General features: G+C 36.5%; 2 protein-coding genes across 12 annotated transcripts in view; one reads left to right on the forward strand and one right to left on the reverse strand.

Annotated features, from left to right (window-relative positions):
- LOC137733150 (uncharacterized) overlaps positions 1-12,515 on the forward strand; it is a 40,621-nt gene extending 28,106 nt beyond the window's left edge. Inside the window, exons 1-12 of one of the 11 annotated variants that reach the window (XR_011068414.1) lie at positions 7,156-7,481; positions 7,713-7,763; positions 8,312-8,369; positions 8,527-8,668; positions 8,787-8,907; positions 9,017-9,080; positions 9,180-9,261; positions 9,567-9,666; positions 10,337-10,380; positions 10,524-10,719; positions 11,308-11,365; positions 12,163-12,515. Coding sequence is in view for 2 of the 11 variants with exons in the window: in XM_068472311.1 (XP_068328412.1) it covers positions 9,567-9,666; positions 10,315-10,380; positions 10,524-10,719; positions 11,308-11,329 (384 nt within the window). In the remaining 9 variants the exon portion in view is untranslated. Of the gene's footprint in view, positions 1-7,155; positions 7,764-8,311; positions 8,370-8,526; positions 8,669-8,786; positions 8,908-9,016; positions 9,081-9,179; positions 9,262-9,566; positions 9,667-9,883; positions 10,172-10,314; positions 10,381-10,523; positions 10,720-11,307; positions 11,366-12,162 lie in introns of those variants that run through there. The other 10 variants (XR_011068410.1, XR_011068408.1, XR_011068409.1 and 7 more) reach the window with 10 other exon arrangements.
- A 561-nt stretch (positions 12,516-13,076) lies between these two features.
- On the reverse strand, positions 13,077-16,106 carry LOC137733152 (receptor-like protein 33). The gene is made up of 2 exons (XM_068472314.1): positions 15,028-16,106; positions 13,077-14,898 (listed from the first exon to the last, which is right to left on the reverse strand). The coding sequence occupies exons 1-2, from the start codon at positions 16,089-16,091 to the stop codon at positions 13,170-13,172; spliced, it is 2,793 nt and encodes a 930-aa protein (XP_068328415.1). The 5' UTR covers positions 16,092-16,106; the 3' UTR covers positions 13,077-13,169.
- Between the last annotated feature and the right edge of the window lie 650 nt (positions 16,107-16,756).

Genomic DNA, 16,756 nt, shown 5'->3' on the forward strand with positions numbered 1-16,756 from the left:
TCCATTTCGATATCAAACCCCACAATATTTTGCTAGACCAAAACTTCACACCAAAAATCTCTGATTTTGGTCTGGCCAAGTTATGTTCCAAGCATCAAAGCATAGTGTCAATGACTACAGCGATGGGGGCCATGGGCTACATTGCACTCGAAGTGTTTTCTAGGAATTTTGGAAATGTGTCTTACAAGGCAGATGTTTATAGTTTTGGAATTCTGCTGCTTGAGATGATAGGAGGAAAGAAGAATATTGGTTCAACCACAGAGGACACGACCAATGAAATTTCTATCCAAAATGGATTTATAACCTTCTAGAGGAAGGAGATGACCTACGAATCCATATCAGGGAAGAAAGGGATGGTAAGATTCCAAAGCAACTTGCAATTGTAGGGCTCTGGTGCATCCAGTGGTACTCGGTGGATCATCCTTCCATGAAAACGGTTGTTCAGATGCTAGGAGGAGGAGAAAACTTGAGGATGCCTCCTAATTCTTTTGTTTCTGCAGGTCCTACACAAACATCATGGGCAGGCATCCCCAAAAGGCGCCTCCTAGAGTTAGAAGCAATTGCTAAATTAGAGTAAATATGTAGATGTATACCACCAACCGGTAGTTCATAGATGAATTCAAGCATAAACATTTGTTAGTGTATAAGCCATGAGCTGATTACATTGGTAGTAATGTCTTTGTATGTAGTGACATGTATTGTAATTGTCGATGTCTAGTGACATGTATTTGAATCCTAGAATCTAGCTAGATGTGTGGCTGAGATCTCATTGGTGTAATGGTGAGAATCCAGCTGCATAACTAAGTGTTATGCAGTGCACGATTTCGTGTGCAAGAGAGAGAAATAGAAGTATATCCCTCTGTGTATTTTGCAGGGAGAACTATCCATCATTCTCTCAACTTCTTCAGTGACTGTTCTTCATTCTTTCAGTTTTTGGTATACACACACATCCAAACTTTAACAACATTTACAGACGACAGTTCTTTACTAATTAAATCACTTTAAAGTGAGAATTTAATTATTATAACATTATTGCACTTTCTTAACAATTTGATATTCACCTAGTTGATGATGAACATGTTAGCTCGATGTTAGAACACATTGGGTTCGATTTATTTTCTTTAATATCACCTACAGTCACGGACGCCTCTTGTGGGCACAGAGAAGGCCTGAGAAGCAATTGCAGACATTCAACATCTCTTCCAAGCATTACGATGACTTTGTACATCGAAGGGCGATCACTTGGTTTCGTTTGAATACACCATAATGTGGTTATAATTAACCATCTTTCTATTCCTCCTCTGTAACTCATTTTCAGACACCAATCGTTAGATTTCACTTCATATTTATACGACTTTAGGCCTTAACGACTATACATTGCACTGCCATTGTTGAAAAGGTCTACTGGTTTTATCTATTTTACTGTAACATGTTTTGTGAGGTTGAATTCTGTAACACTATATTTTTTACGTGGAAACTATATATATATGTATCACTTATCTTGCTGTATAGCATATCATCCCCACCCAAGTTTTTCTCTTCGCATTTAGTATGGTATACCAAAACTTGCCTAACAAAGCCAATTAATTCATAAGCAAAACTAATTATTCGGCCGAACTTTACTTCGAATGCTAGTCAGATGAAACAATATGAATTGTAAACTAAATACAATAGTTTTGGATGTAGTTGGACATGCGTGGGTGCTTGGTGAATCAAGAAACTTCATGGATCTGGGATACCCCACGGTCAACACGCATACAATATAAGTTAGGAATGAAGATTGTCGTATCAGTTGGCTATACCAAAAGAGTTTTTGGCATCTGGAGGATTATTCTTACATAGAAAATTCCAAAGATGAGAAAGTTGAACTAATCAAATTTTAACAAGTTTGAAAAATCAACTATTTATATATAAGAGGATCCTGATTGATGTGTTACGTTGATTTGAAGAACGGTCTTGAAGTTATGGAGTGAGACATTCATTTAAAATTAGCAAAAGAATGTAACAATTAGAAAAATGGTTGTCTAAATGGTGGGGTACTTTTACTTTTTAAGTCTTTAAGGAACAAGAGTAACAGGTTCCAAGTTGGAATAATGCAATATTCACACAATTAGGACAAAGAAAGAAGTCTTACCTTGTAAGCGATAGAGATTCTTGCGTATGACTTACGACATCCCACACTTTTTCTGCGATAGTGGGCCTTGGTGATACAAAATTACAAGGGGGATTTGTGTGTGTAGCCGATCTAGAGGTCATACACCAGATTAGGATTTCCTCTGTTACATAACTCCATGAGTCCCATAAACTCATAATGGTTTGAACCAGTTCAATGACACTTCAACGTCTGACTAATGTTGTAAGAGGTTTGCAACAGCCAAATATCACCTTAGTCTGAGATAAAACACAGATGAAAGAAATTTTTCATATTTTATTTTACTTTTTTTACTGGTATGATGAAATGTATGTCAAAACAAATCAAACTATTCTATTTCTGTAAAAATACCCAAATATGAATGAAATCAATTGCAATCAAAGACTCATAACCAAAGCATTGCTTTTATACTAAAAGGTATGTATCGATTGAACTGACTTTTTGGCTACATATGATAATTTTTTTTTTTATTAAAACTGATATTTTTAAAATTATGGGTCAATTTTTTGTCATATTTGATAAATACTTGCGTACATGTGCCATCAACGTCTTTCTCATATGTTGGGAGTTACCGGATATGCTGGAATCAATTAGGAAACGTTTAATTAGGAAGATATAGAGGTCCCACAATTAATTCTGAAGTATTGAGTAGCTCCATGTGCAGGAGGTGGAATTTGCCCATGTGTCCCGCCATTGCAACGGAGTGGCCTTAACATCCTGAACGACATCATAAAGGTACTCGTTCAAAATATGTATTTTGGGATGAGGACTCTGCAAATATCGTTCAAGATGTTTTCCTACAAGATCTTGAGTATATTCCTTCTAAGTTCCTATTATCATTTCCACTTAATAAAAAAATAAAAACTTCTTAAATGAACCAATGAAGGCGCTCAACAGGAGAAAATTGAAGCAATAATCCCCGATCTCAAAACTAGTGAGTATTGATTTCTAAACTTACTATAATGTGGAACAATAATCATTTTAACAGTCCCTCTAAACCCTTTATTTTGAATGGAAGTTCTAACATAGTTAGCAAAAGGAATCATTGCTTCACATCACCACACGGATTGTTAGTTTAGGAACTAAAGCTTTGATTAAGCTAAAGTTCAAGAACCACTGCTTTAGTTACCTCACTAAACAAAATCATCCCAAAAATTCAAAATTGTGATAGCCCGTTCCGGATTTTCAAACCGTAGAGGTGAAATGATGATTTTGCCCCTAGCATGTTGGTTTCGTTGTGTGGTTGTTTTGGGTTTTGTTTGGCTGGTTTTGGACGACACACACTCTCCCACACCCCCTCACCCTTTTCTCTGCGCTGTCCCGAGCTCTCTCTCTCTCCCATTCCTATTCTCTTTGTACGGACGACAACCAAAACCATCCAAACCTTCACAGATCGAGGAAGCAAATTACATATTCGTGCTCGTGAGGTCCTTGGGAGTTCAACCATACCCATTTCAGGTAAGGATACCTTCGTTTTCACGTCGAACTTGGGATACCTCGATTTGGTCATTGTTCATGCACACGTTAATTCTTGTGTTTTTGGGAATTTCAAGCTTGTAGGAAGCTTGGTAAGGTCCTTAGGAGGCTCGGGGTGGTTCGTTTGAAGGTTTTGGACGTCGGGATCGTGAGTTACAAGCTTGGCCGGAGTTGGTGGTGTTTTCTTGTCGAGATTCCGTGGGTTTTAGTGCTTGAAAGTGGTATGGATTTGTTTCTCTTGTTGTAAGCTTTATTTTGGTACAAATTTTGTGAAATTTGGTTGAAAAACGAAGAAGTTACAAGGTTTTAAAGTTTTCCCGATTTTCCGGCGCCTGAGCTTCACCGGAGAAGATGACGGAATATTCCGTCAGTTTGGACGGCATATTCCTAACGGCGTTAACGGAATCCGTTAGAGTTAAAGGAATATTCCTGATGGCGTTAACTGACGCCGTCAGTGTGCTAGGCACGTGCCTGCGCGTGGCCGGCGCGTGGTGCCGCGTGCGGCGTTGAAAAATTATTTTAAAAATATGGGGATGTTCCTGATTTTGAGTAGATCATGTTAGTGCATTCATACACCCCATTTGAGCTTTGTATGAAAAGTTATTTCGTGATGTTGGTTATGTGCTTTAAAATTAACGTTTTTATAGTTGTTTCGCATATAGGTGAGACCTATCCCGAGGACAAGCGCGGTCACTCGAGGCAAGGGGGTTACGACCCTTCTACATACCAGTGAGTGGGCTTTTGGTTTTCCGTATATACCTATATACTTATACTTTTCCCAGAAAGTGAAATGAAACGTTTATACGTTTATATGCCATGCTTATTGTTTGCCATTTATTTATGCATTATTAGTCGCATATGTATATATGTTTGGTGCTGCAGACGCACAGGTAAGTGTCAGGTGAGTTATGATTTATGTTTATGTTCAGTAGTGATTTGAGATGCATAGAGAGCTCATAACCTGCACCCCCGGTGTTAATGCTCCTGCCCAGAGTTGGGCACAATCCTTCACGTGATGTTCACCTCCCGCACCACACGCTCATCTTGGATCCAAGTTAGGTGCACAGTCCTGTCGTACAGACCACTTTAGGTGGTTCCGACTCGTAGGTGACCTGCGATTATTCGCCCAGCCTTCACGTGATCGTAGCACTTGAGAGCGTACTTATATTACACCCAGTCTTGTCGTACAGACCGCTTTAGGTGGTTCCGACTCGTATGCAGGTATAGTTAGTGAGATGGAGATTTGAGCTCTAGATTCAGCCGTACAGGTCACGTTAGGTGACTCCGGCTGACAGATTACGTGGCATTGATTTGACATTCCTGAGCACTTGCATTCTATTTAGAGACATTTGACATGGCATATTTCCGAGCATGATTTATATATATATATATATATGTATATTATGTTTTCTGGGAAGTATACAGATTTTACGGCGAGTGGTTAGAATCTTGTTTATAAAATGGTTTTTGAAAAGCTTTGTTTTTGCCCACTCACACTTTTTGTTTTGCGCCCCTCCAGGTTCTAGTTGGCTAGCACTTTTGGTGGCTCCCTAGAGGATTTCCCGGCATATCTGACAGATTATCACCAATGTAGGACCACCTTTGGGTGTGTTTATGTAATGTTGTTTCTTCTGGACTGCATTAGGTCTTTGTGCTCTGAACTTTATTTTTCACACTTACGCTTGCACATGTATGTTCTTACTTTGTGTAAAGCTGGTTTTTTTTATTTATTTATTCGTACTTTTATTATTATTTTATTAGCTTCCGCACTGTGCACATGGTTACGTCACTTCCACGTGACAGCCAACATGCCCTGATCTCGATCAGGGTGTGTCAAAAACTTTATGCAAAAACCACAATAAAAAATTGATTAAGAGTTCAATACCAAGACAAATAATTCATCCATAAAATTTAAGGTAAGTGATTTTCACACAATTTTTCTTCCGTTGCGCAACTATGTTTATTTCTAGCCGTAGAAATAAGTCCACCAAGGCCACAAATCCCTTCCAATAAATCCACCAATGCCACAAATCCGAGCTTTTAAAATTTGATCAAACGGTTACAAATAGGAGCTCACTTTAAAATTTATAATAATTTTAGCCGTTGGATCAAATTACCAAAAGAATAAGCTTGTCTCACTAGATATGCGCTGAAACTTTAGTCCACAAATCATCTCCATAACGTAAAATGGCAGGTTTGTGACAATATTAACCCTAACTATACCTCACAATTTTTATTTGATTACACTAGCATCCCTTGATGTTTTCTCTGTGAGTAATGTTAGGAAGACTAAATTTGTAAACTAAATAATATGTCACCAATAGGAATGAGTACATTTATTAACGCTTAAGTAATAAATCAATCAATCATCAACTTCTATATCATTTAGTTTCCAAAATTTTGTCTACAAATTTAGTCTCCCTATCATTACCCTTTCCGTGTTCACACAAATCCCTTTAGGTTTATAATAATACCCCTTGAAGTTTCATATTGTTTCCATGAAGCCCATTCCGTGAAAATTTCATCCCAAAATGGATTATATCTTTAAAAAATTCTCCACAAATTTCTTATAGTTAATCACATAGATTTCACATAACCCCTCACATTCATTGTTTTTTCCACAAAACTCCCTAAGCTTTTGTAAATAAGAACTCCTAAAGTTTTAAGATGCTTTCATATATAAATCATTAATTATAATGTAGTGTGACATAAGTTGTTCAAGAGCAAAAAGAAAATCTTTTAAAGTGAAAAAAAAAAAAAAACTTTTAGCTATTGCTGTTGATGCTAGAAAATGGTTAGTCATCAAAGAACTTGTGTGGACACAAGTAGTTGAAACAGGTCAGATGAACCATATCCTAAGAGATAGTTTGGTTCACCTGTAATCGAGCTACATCCACTATGGTGTATTGATATTTGTGTGTGTATTACAATAGTTTTGAGTCCTTACATACGTAGGGCAGCTTATTTCTCAAGGAAGGTCATGTTTGTGGCCTCATAGCAAAGGTGATGTGGCCTCTTCCAATCCAAAAAATTTTCGTATGTTATTGTATGTATTAGTTAAGGACCTTAGGAATCTACGGATCGGAAATCCGATATACGGATTTTCCGGATTGAAGGAAATTGTAGATTATTTACCTTTGTAGTAGACGAAGATCTGACTGTTCGATCATTATGAATTACCATATGTTGTTATAAGTATCATTTGAGAACCTTAGAAATTTACAAATTGAAAATCCAACCTCTGGATCTTCTCGAATTGAATTTGTAAGTTTGTCGAATTTATAAAAAAATAAAAAAAGACTAAATGTGACATGGAGGACTATTTTTAGTTTTTAATCTTACGTATTATTGCAAAAATTATCTTATTTAGGGATTAAAATAATGTTCTTTTATTTATCAAATTATACATATACTAAAACCCAGTTTCGTAGGCACTGTTTTTCACTGAACAGTGAAAGGGCGGAAATGCCCTCGAGTTTCTTTTTTGGATAGCTAGGGTTTCATTTTTTATACAGTAAAAAGTCTCTTTTGCCCTTCCCGGTCACGCGTCTTTCATCTTTGTTTTTCTACTTTACCTTTCCTCTTTGTTTTTCACCTTCTTGCTGTGCGATTTTCTCCCTCTTCATCGTTCCCTCTTTTGCTGCCAAATCTTTGCTCTTTCTTCGCAGAATAGTTGTTAGAAGAGATCCTGACTTTAATTTTATTTTGGATTTGGTTTCGGGTCTTCTCCGGTGTGCAACCCTTTGTTTGATTTTATTGGGCGTTTTGTTTCCGGTCTTCTCCGGTGACGAACCCTTTGTTGGCCAGCGTTTTGTTCTCATCTTGCCATCGTCGATTTATGAAGAGCATGTTTGTAGGTTGATAAATTATGAAATCTATGAAAACTGGGCAGATTGATAAATTACATACGTGCTCTTTATTTGTAGAATTATGTACTTTATTTGATGCATGTTTGTAGAGCCAGTTTTAAACAAAAACACCTAAAAAATTCTCCCAGCAAGTAGTTAGCAATATTCCTGACTTTTCCAGTTCTGAAAACAATTAGATGCATACAAATTTATTCCTGCTTATTGTTGTTTTACAGCATAACCAGCTTTTCTGTATAGCATGGCCTCCAATCATCATTCATTTGAAGGTACACCATTCTTCCACTATCTTTTATTTATTTTGATAAAATTATCTCTCATATGTTTAACTTATTAACAATAACACGGTTTCATGTACTAACTAGCTACCAGGGTGATTGCTTTTTGTATGATTTCCATTATTTGAAGTATCTGAGTAGATTTTTGTTCGAATTAGAAAAATCAATTTAAACTCAAGCTTCTTTACAAGCTTGAGAAGAGATTTTAGTCTTATAATAGTTAATAATTAAGAAACAATTAGAGTCATACATGTACTACACATATTGCTAACTATCCTAAACCAAAAGTGTTGTCGTTACTGCTTAAACATACCAATCAGTCTACATTCTGTGAATGCATATGATGACTGAGCAGTTTAACCCTCAATTATAATCTCATTTGTAAAGCTTTTGCTATCCCAACTAATACACACCTGTAATTTTGTATTTACACCATGCTAAAACATTATCCTTTTCATATGGTCAATCAAAATTTTATCTGATGTACATTCCAAAAGACAAACGTGCAAAAATTTGATCACATCGTATAAAATTGCCAGAAAAAAGGTCATTCCCAAATCATGCAAAACCAGCCTTCTTTCCTGCACAAAAAAATGGGTAAACACAATCTATCCTTATTTTATTCATGATATCAAGTAATTAAAACTAAAATATCTTTTTTATGAACACCAATCAGCTTCTTTGCCCGCTAGGTCCATTGTTCATGTCTTTATAGAGATTTAATACTCCTCAATTTGGGATTTCTGTGTTGTAGATTTTGCAACAGCGGTTGCATGGGAAGCAGGGAAGCTGTTGGTGATGGAGAGGGTGAAGGTTGCTCCACCTAAGGCCATGGAAATGAGGATAAAGGTCAAATATACCTCAGTTTATCACATTGAACTCTACTTCTGCCGAAGGTCTGCAATAATATCTACTACATACATATAATATACATAATATATATATATATATATACATATATATGATTTTATATGATTAAGCTTTGAGAATTGCAGATTTGTAAACTATGAGTAGAGTTTTCCAGGCACATTTACTTCGAGTGAATACATTGTTGTTCATTCTGGCCGTCTTTCCAAAATCAAGCCCCTTGCTCAGTTGGACAAAGTTTGCATCCTTAGTTGTGCCATACCAACAGGTTTGGTGTCGTACTCAATGCTTTAGAGCCTTGAATTATGCATCCTCAACTGATACTACATATTGAATCGTTTGCATTATTACTGAATATTTTGTTTTTTTACTATCAGGTTTGGGTTCCCCTCTCAATGTAGCAAAACGAAAAATTATCCTCAGTTGTTTATTGGCCTTGCTGTAAGTTTGGACAAACTTTGTTGATCCCAAATTCTTTGTTCTAATAAATTGCATTTACTTTTTTTTTTCCGTATTTATACTGATACATGGATGATCTAGGCTACTAAAGGTGGAAAAATTTATGAGGTGCCAGAGTATTGGGTGGAGTCGGTGGACTTGAAGCCCAAGAGGTTTGCCGAAGGTATTTATCTTTTATTTTTTTATTTTTTATGACGTTTAGGTTTGGTTTAACAGGTAGTTTAGTGGGAAAACATAGAAACATATTTTTGCTTAAACATTCTTTCCTTGGCCATAACTAAGAAAGTCGGAGTAAATGAATATGTGAATTCGAGTGACAATGACAAACCAGTGCACAAGATGAAAAATGATTCGCTATTCTTATTGTGTGTTGGACATGAATCAACATAGATAGTTAAGTTGTAACTTTAACTTATATTTTTATTTTCTTCTGCTTCTCATCTACCCAAGTCTACAATGTACATACAGCTAAGGAAAAGACCGAGACATCAACCAGTGCAGAAGCTCCTGATAGGACTAATTGCAGATAGCACTACAAATGAGCACTACAATTTTAAGCTTGATGTTGGTATGTGATTTCCACTCCATCTCATCTCTATTTTTTTTTTTAATGTTAGTTTAATTTTCAAACCTTTTGTACGTATCAAGTAATTCTCCATATAATTGACTAATGGCCTTTTTTTGTTTCTCTTTTTCACTCTTCCATCAATTCATTGGTTAGATAGATTGAAAAAATTTAGTTTTTTTATATTCAATTCTTTCTGATTCCAATTCTTAATATATAGCAAGAGAAAAATTCTGGACAAAGCAAAAAATAACATGATGACCAAGAAAAAGATGGTCATTCCCAAACAAGCAAGACCAAAAGATTGACCAGGAAAAATCATAAACACTGAGCAGATGTGTGGTGCCAAGCTTCTGATATGAACAAGAATATTTTTCGTATTTGAACGATTTTGATATTGTGAACTTCTGTACCTGAATATAGCTTTCATAGCATCTCTATCTTTATAACAACCACTTGCAAGTTTCTCTATCTTGGTGTCCACCCTTTGCAAGTTTCTCTGTCCGATTATTCACCTTCGTTTTTCTTCCAGAAAATTGCTCGATTCATGAACGGTGGAGGGGCTACAGATTTCTGCCTTTTCAATTTGATTGAAATCTGTTTTTTGCTTGCGTAGTCTAACGTGTTCGGGTGATTTTTGCATTTTTTTAGCTTATGTGATTTCGTTTTTTAGGTGGTTCTCAATTGGATTCCACAGTAAAACCCAGAAACTTAGAGGTATGAAAATTTCAATTTTTTTGGATTCTTAATTTATTTTCAGTGTTGATTTCTGATTTATTTTCAGTATTAATTCCTGAATAAATTATTATTTTTGATAAACCCATTTAGAATCTGATCTGGGTTTTGCTTCGATTCCATAGTAAAAACCTTGAACTTAAAAGGCATGAGGCACCTCCACGCCTCCCAATCTGCCGACGTTAGAGCGCTCACCACATGTTCGTCATTAATCCTCAAACAGTCGAACCCACTTCTCTCTCCCTCTCCGTCTCCGTATGTGTATGCGCTGTTGCACCATCTGTATGTCGTTAGAAACTACTTGAGCAGCCGCGATCTCAGGTAATTTACTCTTTTGTGTGTATTGGGTTGGTGAGTTATTGATAAAATCTGAAATGACTTGAAGATTTGATTTGTGTTTTGCATGTTTGTAGTTTTTAAAATTATGGTTGGTTTTTGGGACTGGAATTTGGATTATACATGATTTAAAAAAAAATTCATATATATATGATTTGAGTTTAATTCAGGAAAATTATTATCTATTTTGTATATTTCCAAACTCAGTTATTGGTTGAATATACTCATTGGTTGAAGCTGAAAGTAAAAGACTGCTCCAAGGCAAGGGAGAAGTGTCGCTTCTTCAGTATTGGGAAGCTTTCTTGAAATAATGGTGTCAATGACCCTGAGTTGGTCTGTTTTGGTTTTGGTTATTTTTTTTCAATTGGTTTGGGATTTTTTTATGTTTGTAGTTTTTTGTTGTAATATTGTTTTCAATTCATCTGGAATTCAGTTTATGTTATGGGTTGCCATGTTTCTGCATTTAATTTGGTGTTTGGATGTTTATGTTATAGTTGTCATCGATTTTCTTAAAGAATTAATCCCAGTGATGATGCCATTTTTGATATATGTTTAAATGTTAACACTTTACAGATTTTCAGTTTCTAAACAATGACATGATGCGACCGTTCAAAGTGCTTTTATCATTAAGGTGAGTGATTTTTGGTTTTAGCTTTTAGCCTTTTGTGATTAAGAAAGTTTAGTCATTTGTTTACCGACTTATTAATTGGTGAGAAGATGAAACATTTTGCTGCTGGTTGCTAACAAAGTAATACAATCTCACAAAAGAGTTTTCATTTTTTTTTCTTTGTTTGCTTGAATTATGTATTGTTTTTTTATAAAAAAATTCGTATATAGTTTTGGAAATTTTTATTTGGTTAGAGACAGGGGAAGAATATAGGAAGAGGAGAATTACATGCTTTAATAAAAATGCTGCATTCTTATTTGTGTAATTGGATACAGGGTTGAAAAAGGAGTTGAGTGATGTTGTTTGTGTCTTCATAGTTTTGTCAAGATTTGAAAAACAGTGAAAAGATATTAAATTTATGGATGGAAGTAAAGCAAACAAAATTTTAACAAAAAATGCGACTGGGATGAGAGAGTATTGTAAGAGTTCATTATGGTAAAATATTGTTGTGCATGACAGTATTAAATAATCAGTTTGATAAATTAAAATGGTGTGATTAAATAAGATTATCTGTTGGGTGTACCTATATATGCTTAATAAATTGTTAATGAGTTTTCAATTTCATGTTATTATTTGCTCTGATGATTTTGTTTCGCTTTTGTATGTTTAAAATTGTCATGCTCTGTGTATTTGAGAATATTTTTTTTTTAATTTAAATTTTATTTCTGTGTATGGTCCAGTGAACTTCTGGTTCCCTAATCATTTGACTTAATTTTATCTCCACTTCTAAAAGTTTTTCCTGTCATTTTCTGTCATAAAAGGATTGTTTTGTTGCAAAAAGCAAGGCCGATTTGTTTAGGGCTTGAAGATTTCTACATTCACCAGGTTTATCTTCGACGTCAGGTGCTTTGTTCCATTAACAACTTAAAGTCAGCTGCAACCACACAGTTTGGTTATGATTGGGTAAAATAAGCTGATTATCTGCCTATTTCATGAGGATATCAATAGGGACTATCTACCCAATCTTTTGTGTGTAAATAGTATGTAAATACACATCAAATATTATCTTTTGTATGTAAATTTGTAAAAGATGTGAATATTAGAACAATGGCAATAGAACTGCCAATCCATATCGTTGTAAATAGATTTCTGTATGTATATAAATAGTAATGCATATCGTGTGTATTTAGAATTTTCTGCTTATTTTATACAGTTTTAAAATCCGTAGCATCGCGCGGGCACTATTGCTACTCATTTCCTAGGCTTGAAGAATTTCAAAGTTGAGCAAAAGTATGAGTTGCTCCTTTAGACAAAGATTTAGGATTTGAGCCAGCGTATGCGTATGACTCTGTATGAACTTGCTCCTGGAAATTCTTCCGGTTTTTTACCCAGTTAAATAGGGGCTTTCGGGCACAAACTTGTGTGTGAATTTTGTTTTTATGGACCCTTATTTATTGTTGTGTGAACGAACTTCATGTATGATTGTTTGAACCTTGGATTGCATCTACTACATATTAGATAACTCAGATATTTCATATGTGAGTTGCTGTGTTTTTGTTTGACTAGCATCTTTGGTAGTTAAAACTGTTTCTAATATCTATCTGTTGTTAAATTTGGGTTTACTTTCCATAGAATTATGAATTCTTGTTCTATTATTCCATACATAGCAAACGATTCTGCCCGGTACCAGTTTCACTTCATCTTACAGTACCTTTTATGGAACTAATACACCATATTACAAAAGGAAGACATAACATTAAAAAGGAGTACAAAGAAATAATATAAAACAAGCAAAAAACAACACCAAATGCATAACCTTATAGCGGACTTATGAATTCCCTATCATCAGCTTGATGGTTTTAACAATCTCAACAAACCATTCACGCTTCCTTGTGATCACCACATCAGAAAGAACAACTCCCACCACCAACCCACTTCCGAGACCAGCCAAAACAAATTTCCAATCAAATTCAAACGAGCCTGAATCATTTTCTTCGGTTTTTGAAGGCGACAGGCGAGGAGCCTGAGGATCTCCGCATTTCTTTGGCAAAGGATCTCCACACAATCCAGGGTTTCCTTCATATGAACTGCTTCCCATTGAAATAAGTTGGGTTCCATGCGGTATTGGACCTGTCAAGTTGTTGTTAGAGACAATGAATGTTTCAAGGAATGTAAGCTGCGCGAGGCTTTGAGGGATTTGTCCTGAAAGCTTGTTTTGTGAAAGGTCCAGTGATTCAAGCCACGTTAAATTCCCGAAAGATGATGGGATGGGACCAGTTAGGAGGTTACCAGATATATTGAATGATATCAGCCCCTTTAGGTTCCCAATAAATTCAGGAATCCTCCCTTCAAATTTGTTGCTTGAGATGTCAATCGCTACAAGGGCTGATTGAATCTTCGGATAATATCTCTCCACACCTTTGCTAGTTATCGTGATTGAGTAATATTCCTCAAATGATGTATTAGCAGCGTAAAATGTGTCTACCTTCATATATGTTGACTGGTTTCGAGTGACACCCCTCATGACATTCCCGGAAAAGATCTTTTGAGATGGAAATTTGCCTCTGAAACTATTAAAAGATAGATCCAGAATTCGTAACTCAGGGAAATATTCAACATTGTCCTGATGAGGTTCCTCCATCAGACCGTAGAACGCGTTCTGGTGCATTTTCAAAACTTTTAACTCCGGAAGAGCTCCCAACCAAAAGGGAAAAACATCGCTGAATTTATTGTATGACAGATCAATAAACTCAAGTGTCGTGAAGTTCCCCAACGACCTTGGTAGTTGCCCTCGCAATTGGTTATGACTAACATCAATCACCGTCAGACTGCTTGTGCTGGTGTATATTTCAGGAAGAAAGCCGCTGAAAGAGTTGTTTCCAAGATATAAACCTAGCAGATCAACGCTGTAGTTTCCGAGACAGGGGGGAAGCATTCCACTCATATTGTTGTTGGAGAGGTCAAGGAACTGAAGAGAAGTCAGATTGCAGATCAATGGTGAAATTGCTCCATTTAGATTGTTATTCTTGAGCACTAAAACTTTTAGGTTAACCCAAGGAAAGGCATCTGAAGGCTGGACAATGCTTGAAAGGAAGTTGTCAGAAATGTCCATCTCCGCCAAAGTCTCTGTGCTTGTGTTCAACATCCATTTTGGTACTTCATGCAAATTGTTGGAGGAAAGGTCCAAGGACACCAATGTTTCTTGATACTGCAGGAAACTTGGGAACTCTCTTATGTTGCACGAACTCAATCCTAGAAATTCTAACTTTGGAAGTAGGCTTGCATTCGTACTTTCTGTTTCTGTGAAAATTTTCAAATTGGTACGAGATAATTGTAAATCGGTGAGCTCTTGTAACTTATGAAACACCATGCGGAACTCCACTGTACCAGTCAGATTATTATCAGATGCATCAAATTCCTCCAGATTGATGAGATTGGATAAGGAATTAGGTAATGGACCGGTTAACTGATTCGAAGACAGATAAAGTCTTGTGAGGTGGGTGAGGTTTCCTAGAGAAGGAATTGGACCGGTTAACTGATTCGAAGACAGATAAAGTCTTGTGAGGTGGGTGAGGTTTCCTAGAGAAGGAATTGGACCGGTTAACTGATTCGAAGACAGATTAAGTCTTGTGAGGTGGGTGAGGTTTCCTAGAGAAGGAATTGGACCGGTTAACTGATTCGAATACAGATAAAGTACTGTGAGATGGGTGAGATTTCCTAGAGAAGGAATTAGACCGGTTAACTGATTAGAAGACAGATCAAGTTGTGTGAGGTGGGTGAGGTTTCCTAGTGAAGCCGGGATGTAACCGCTAAAATGATTACCGAAAAGTGACAGGACTTCGAGCTTGTTGAGACTACCGAGAGCAGAGGGAATGGAGCCACTAAAAGCATTCATTCCAAGATGGAGCTCCTTCAGTTGGGTGAGGTTTGCCAATGAACTAGGGACTGGACCGCTAAAGTTATTTCCTGAAAGGTTTAAATGTATGAGCTGCCTAAGATTACCAAGTGAAGATGGAACCAAACCCGAGAAATTGCAGAATGCCAAATCCAGCGTGTTTAATAAATCAAGCTTTTCGATTGAAGAAGGCAAATTTCCGAATAAGCTAGTCCACCTAAGATACAGTGAAGTGAGAGGACTGCTTGTATTAAATTCAGGAAAATGACCAGTTAGACCTTCGGTGGAAGACAAATCAAGGGACGACAATTTGGCCAACTGTGAAATTTGGGAAGGGATTTGGCCAGAAAAGGAAGAACCAGAGAGATTAAGATACATGAGCCCAGGGAAATTCCAAATGCTAGTAGGAATTCGAGAGTAGCTGAAGTCGTTGTCAGCAAGGTTCAGCACTTGAAGATGAACAAGCCGGAAAAGGCTGCTGTTGGAGTTGATAGAGCCCAGGAGACAGCTGCTACTAAGATCAAGGCCAATAACATGACCCGTCCTCTCATCACACACAATGCCATCCCATGCACAGCAGCTGACGTTTCGTCCCTCAGCTAGTTTCCATTGCAAAGTCTTTGGATAAGCATCATCAGAATACGAGGCAGATCTGGTAATGATGAAGCTTTCCTTGAATTGCAGCAAGGCAGACCTCTCCTCGTCATGACAAGATTGCTGCAATGAGGAAACTGATGAGCTAACAACCACGAGATGAAGCAACACAACTTTTGAAAGTGTATAACACATATTGGAAACAAACAAGCACCGGCGGAATCCCATTGTGTTTTGTTCTGCACTCTTCGATATTAGCATGAGAGTGAGGTTGCGAGAGAGGTTTTTTTATAGACCGGTCGTAGGGGTTCCGCAAGTTGGTGTGTAAAACTTTTCTAATATCCCATCCAAGTTTCCCATCAAAATGGCCCCATACAGCATGTCAGCAAAAAGTAAATACAAAATAAATCAGCAACCCCTTTTTCCTTTTATTCAAATAAATAACTCAATTTCTAGTGGACTCGAATTTGATGGCTAGTTCGAGGTAAATAATAGAACCACTTGTCCAAGCGTTTGTGGCACGGTCAGCACTTTTTTTTTATTTTTTTATTTTTTTTAATAACCGCTCATTATCATGTGAAAGGGTTACGTGCTGTAGTGATACATCCTCATGCGAAAGTGGCACGTACAATTCCTATTAAACTTCTCCTACACAAGAAGCAAATAGCCTAATTGACCATAAATGTAAACATAAATATTTAAATTTTCACCAAATGAACTAACTTAAAGATTTAAATTTTTATAGACGAAGAAATATACAATATTTTTCAGCCTAAGAAAGTTTTCACAGGGCATGCTAGAAATTTTCCATTATTAAACAAATACATGCTAAATTTGTAATTTGATTATGCTCTCCTTGTTCATGTGATTCTGCAAGGTGCGAGTGAAAACCATCCTCTTGGTGAATTAGTACAGGCTTGTCGTGA

The sequence above is a fragment of the Pyrus communis genome, chromosome 5 (genome assembly GCF_963583255.1).
Source record: "Pyrus communis chromosome 5, drPyrComm1.1, whole genome shotgun sequence".
In the NCBI taxonomy this organism is placed as follows: Eukaryota; Viridiplantae; Streptophyta; class Magnoliopsida; order Rosales; family Rosaceae; genus Pyrus; species Pyrus communis.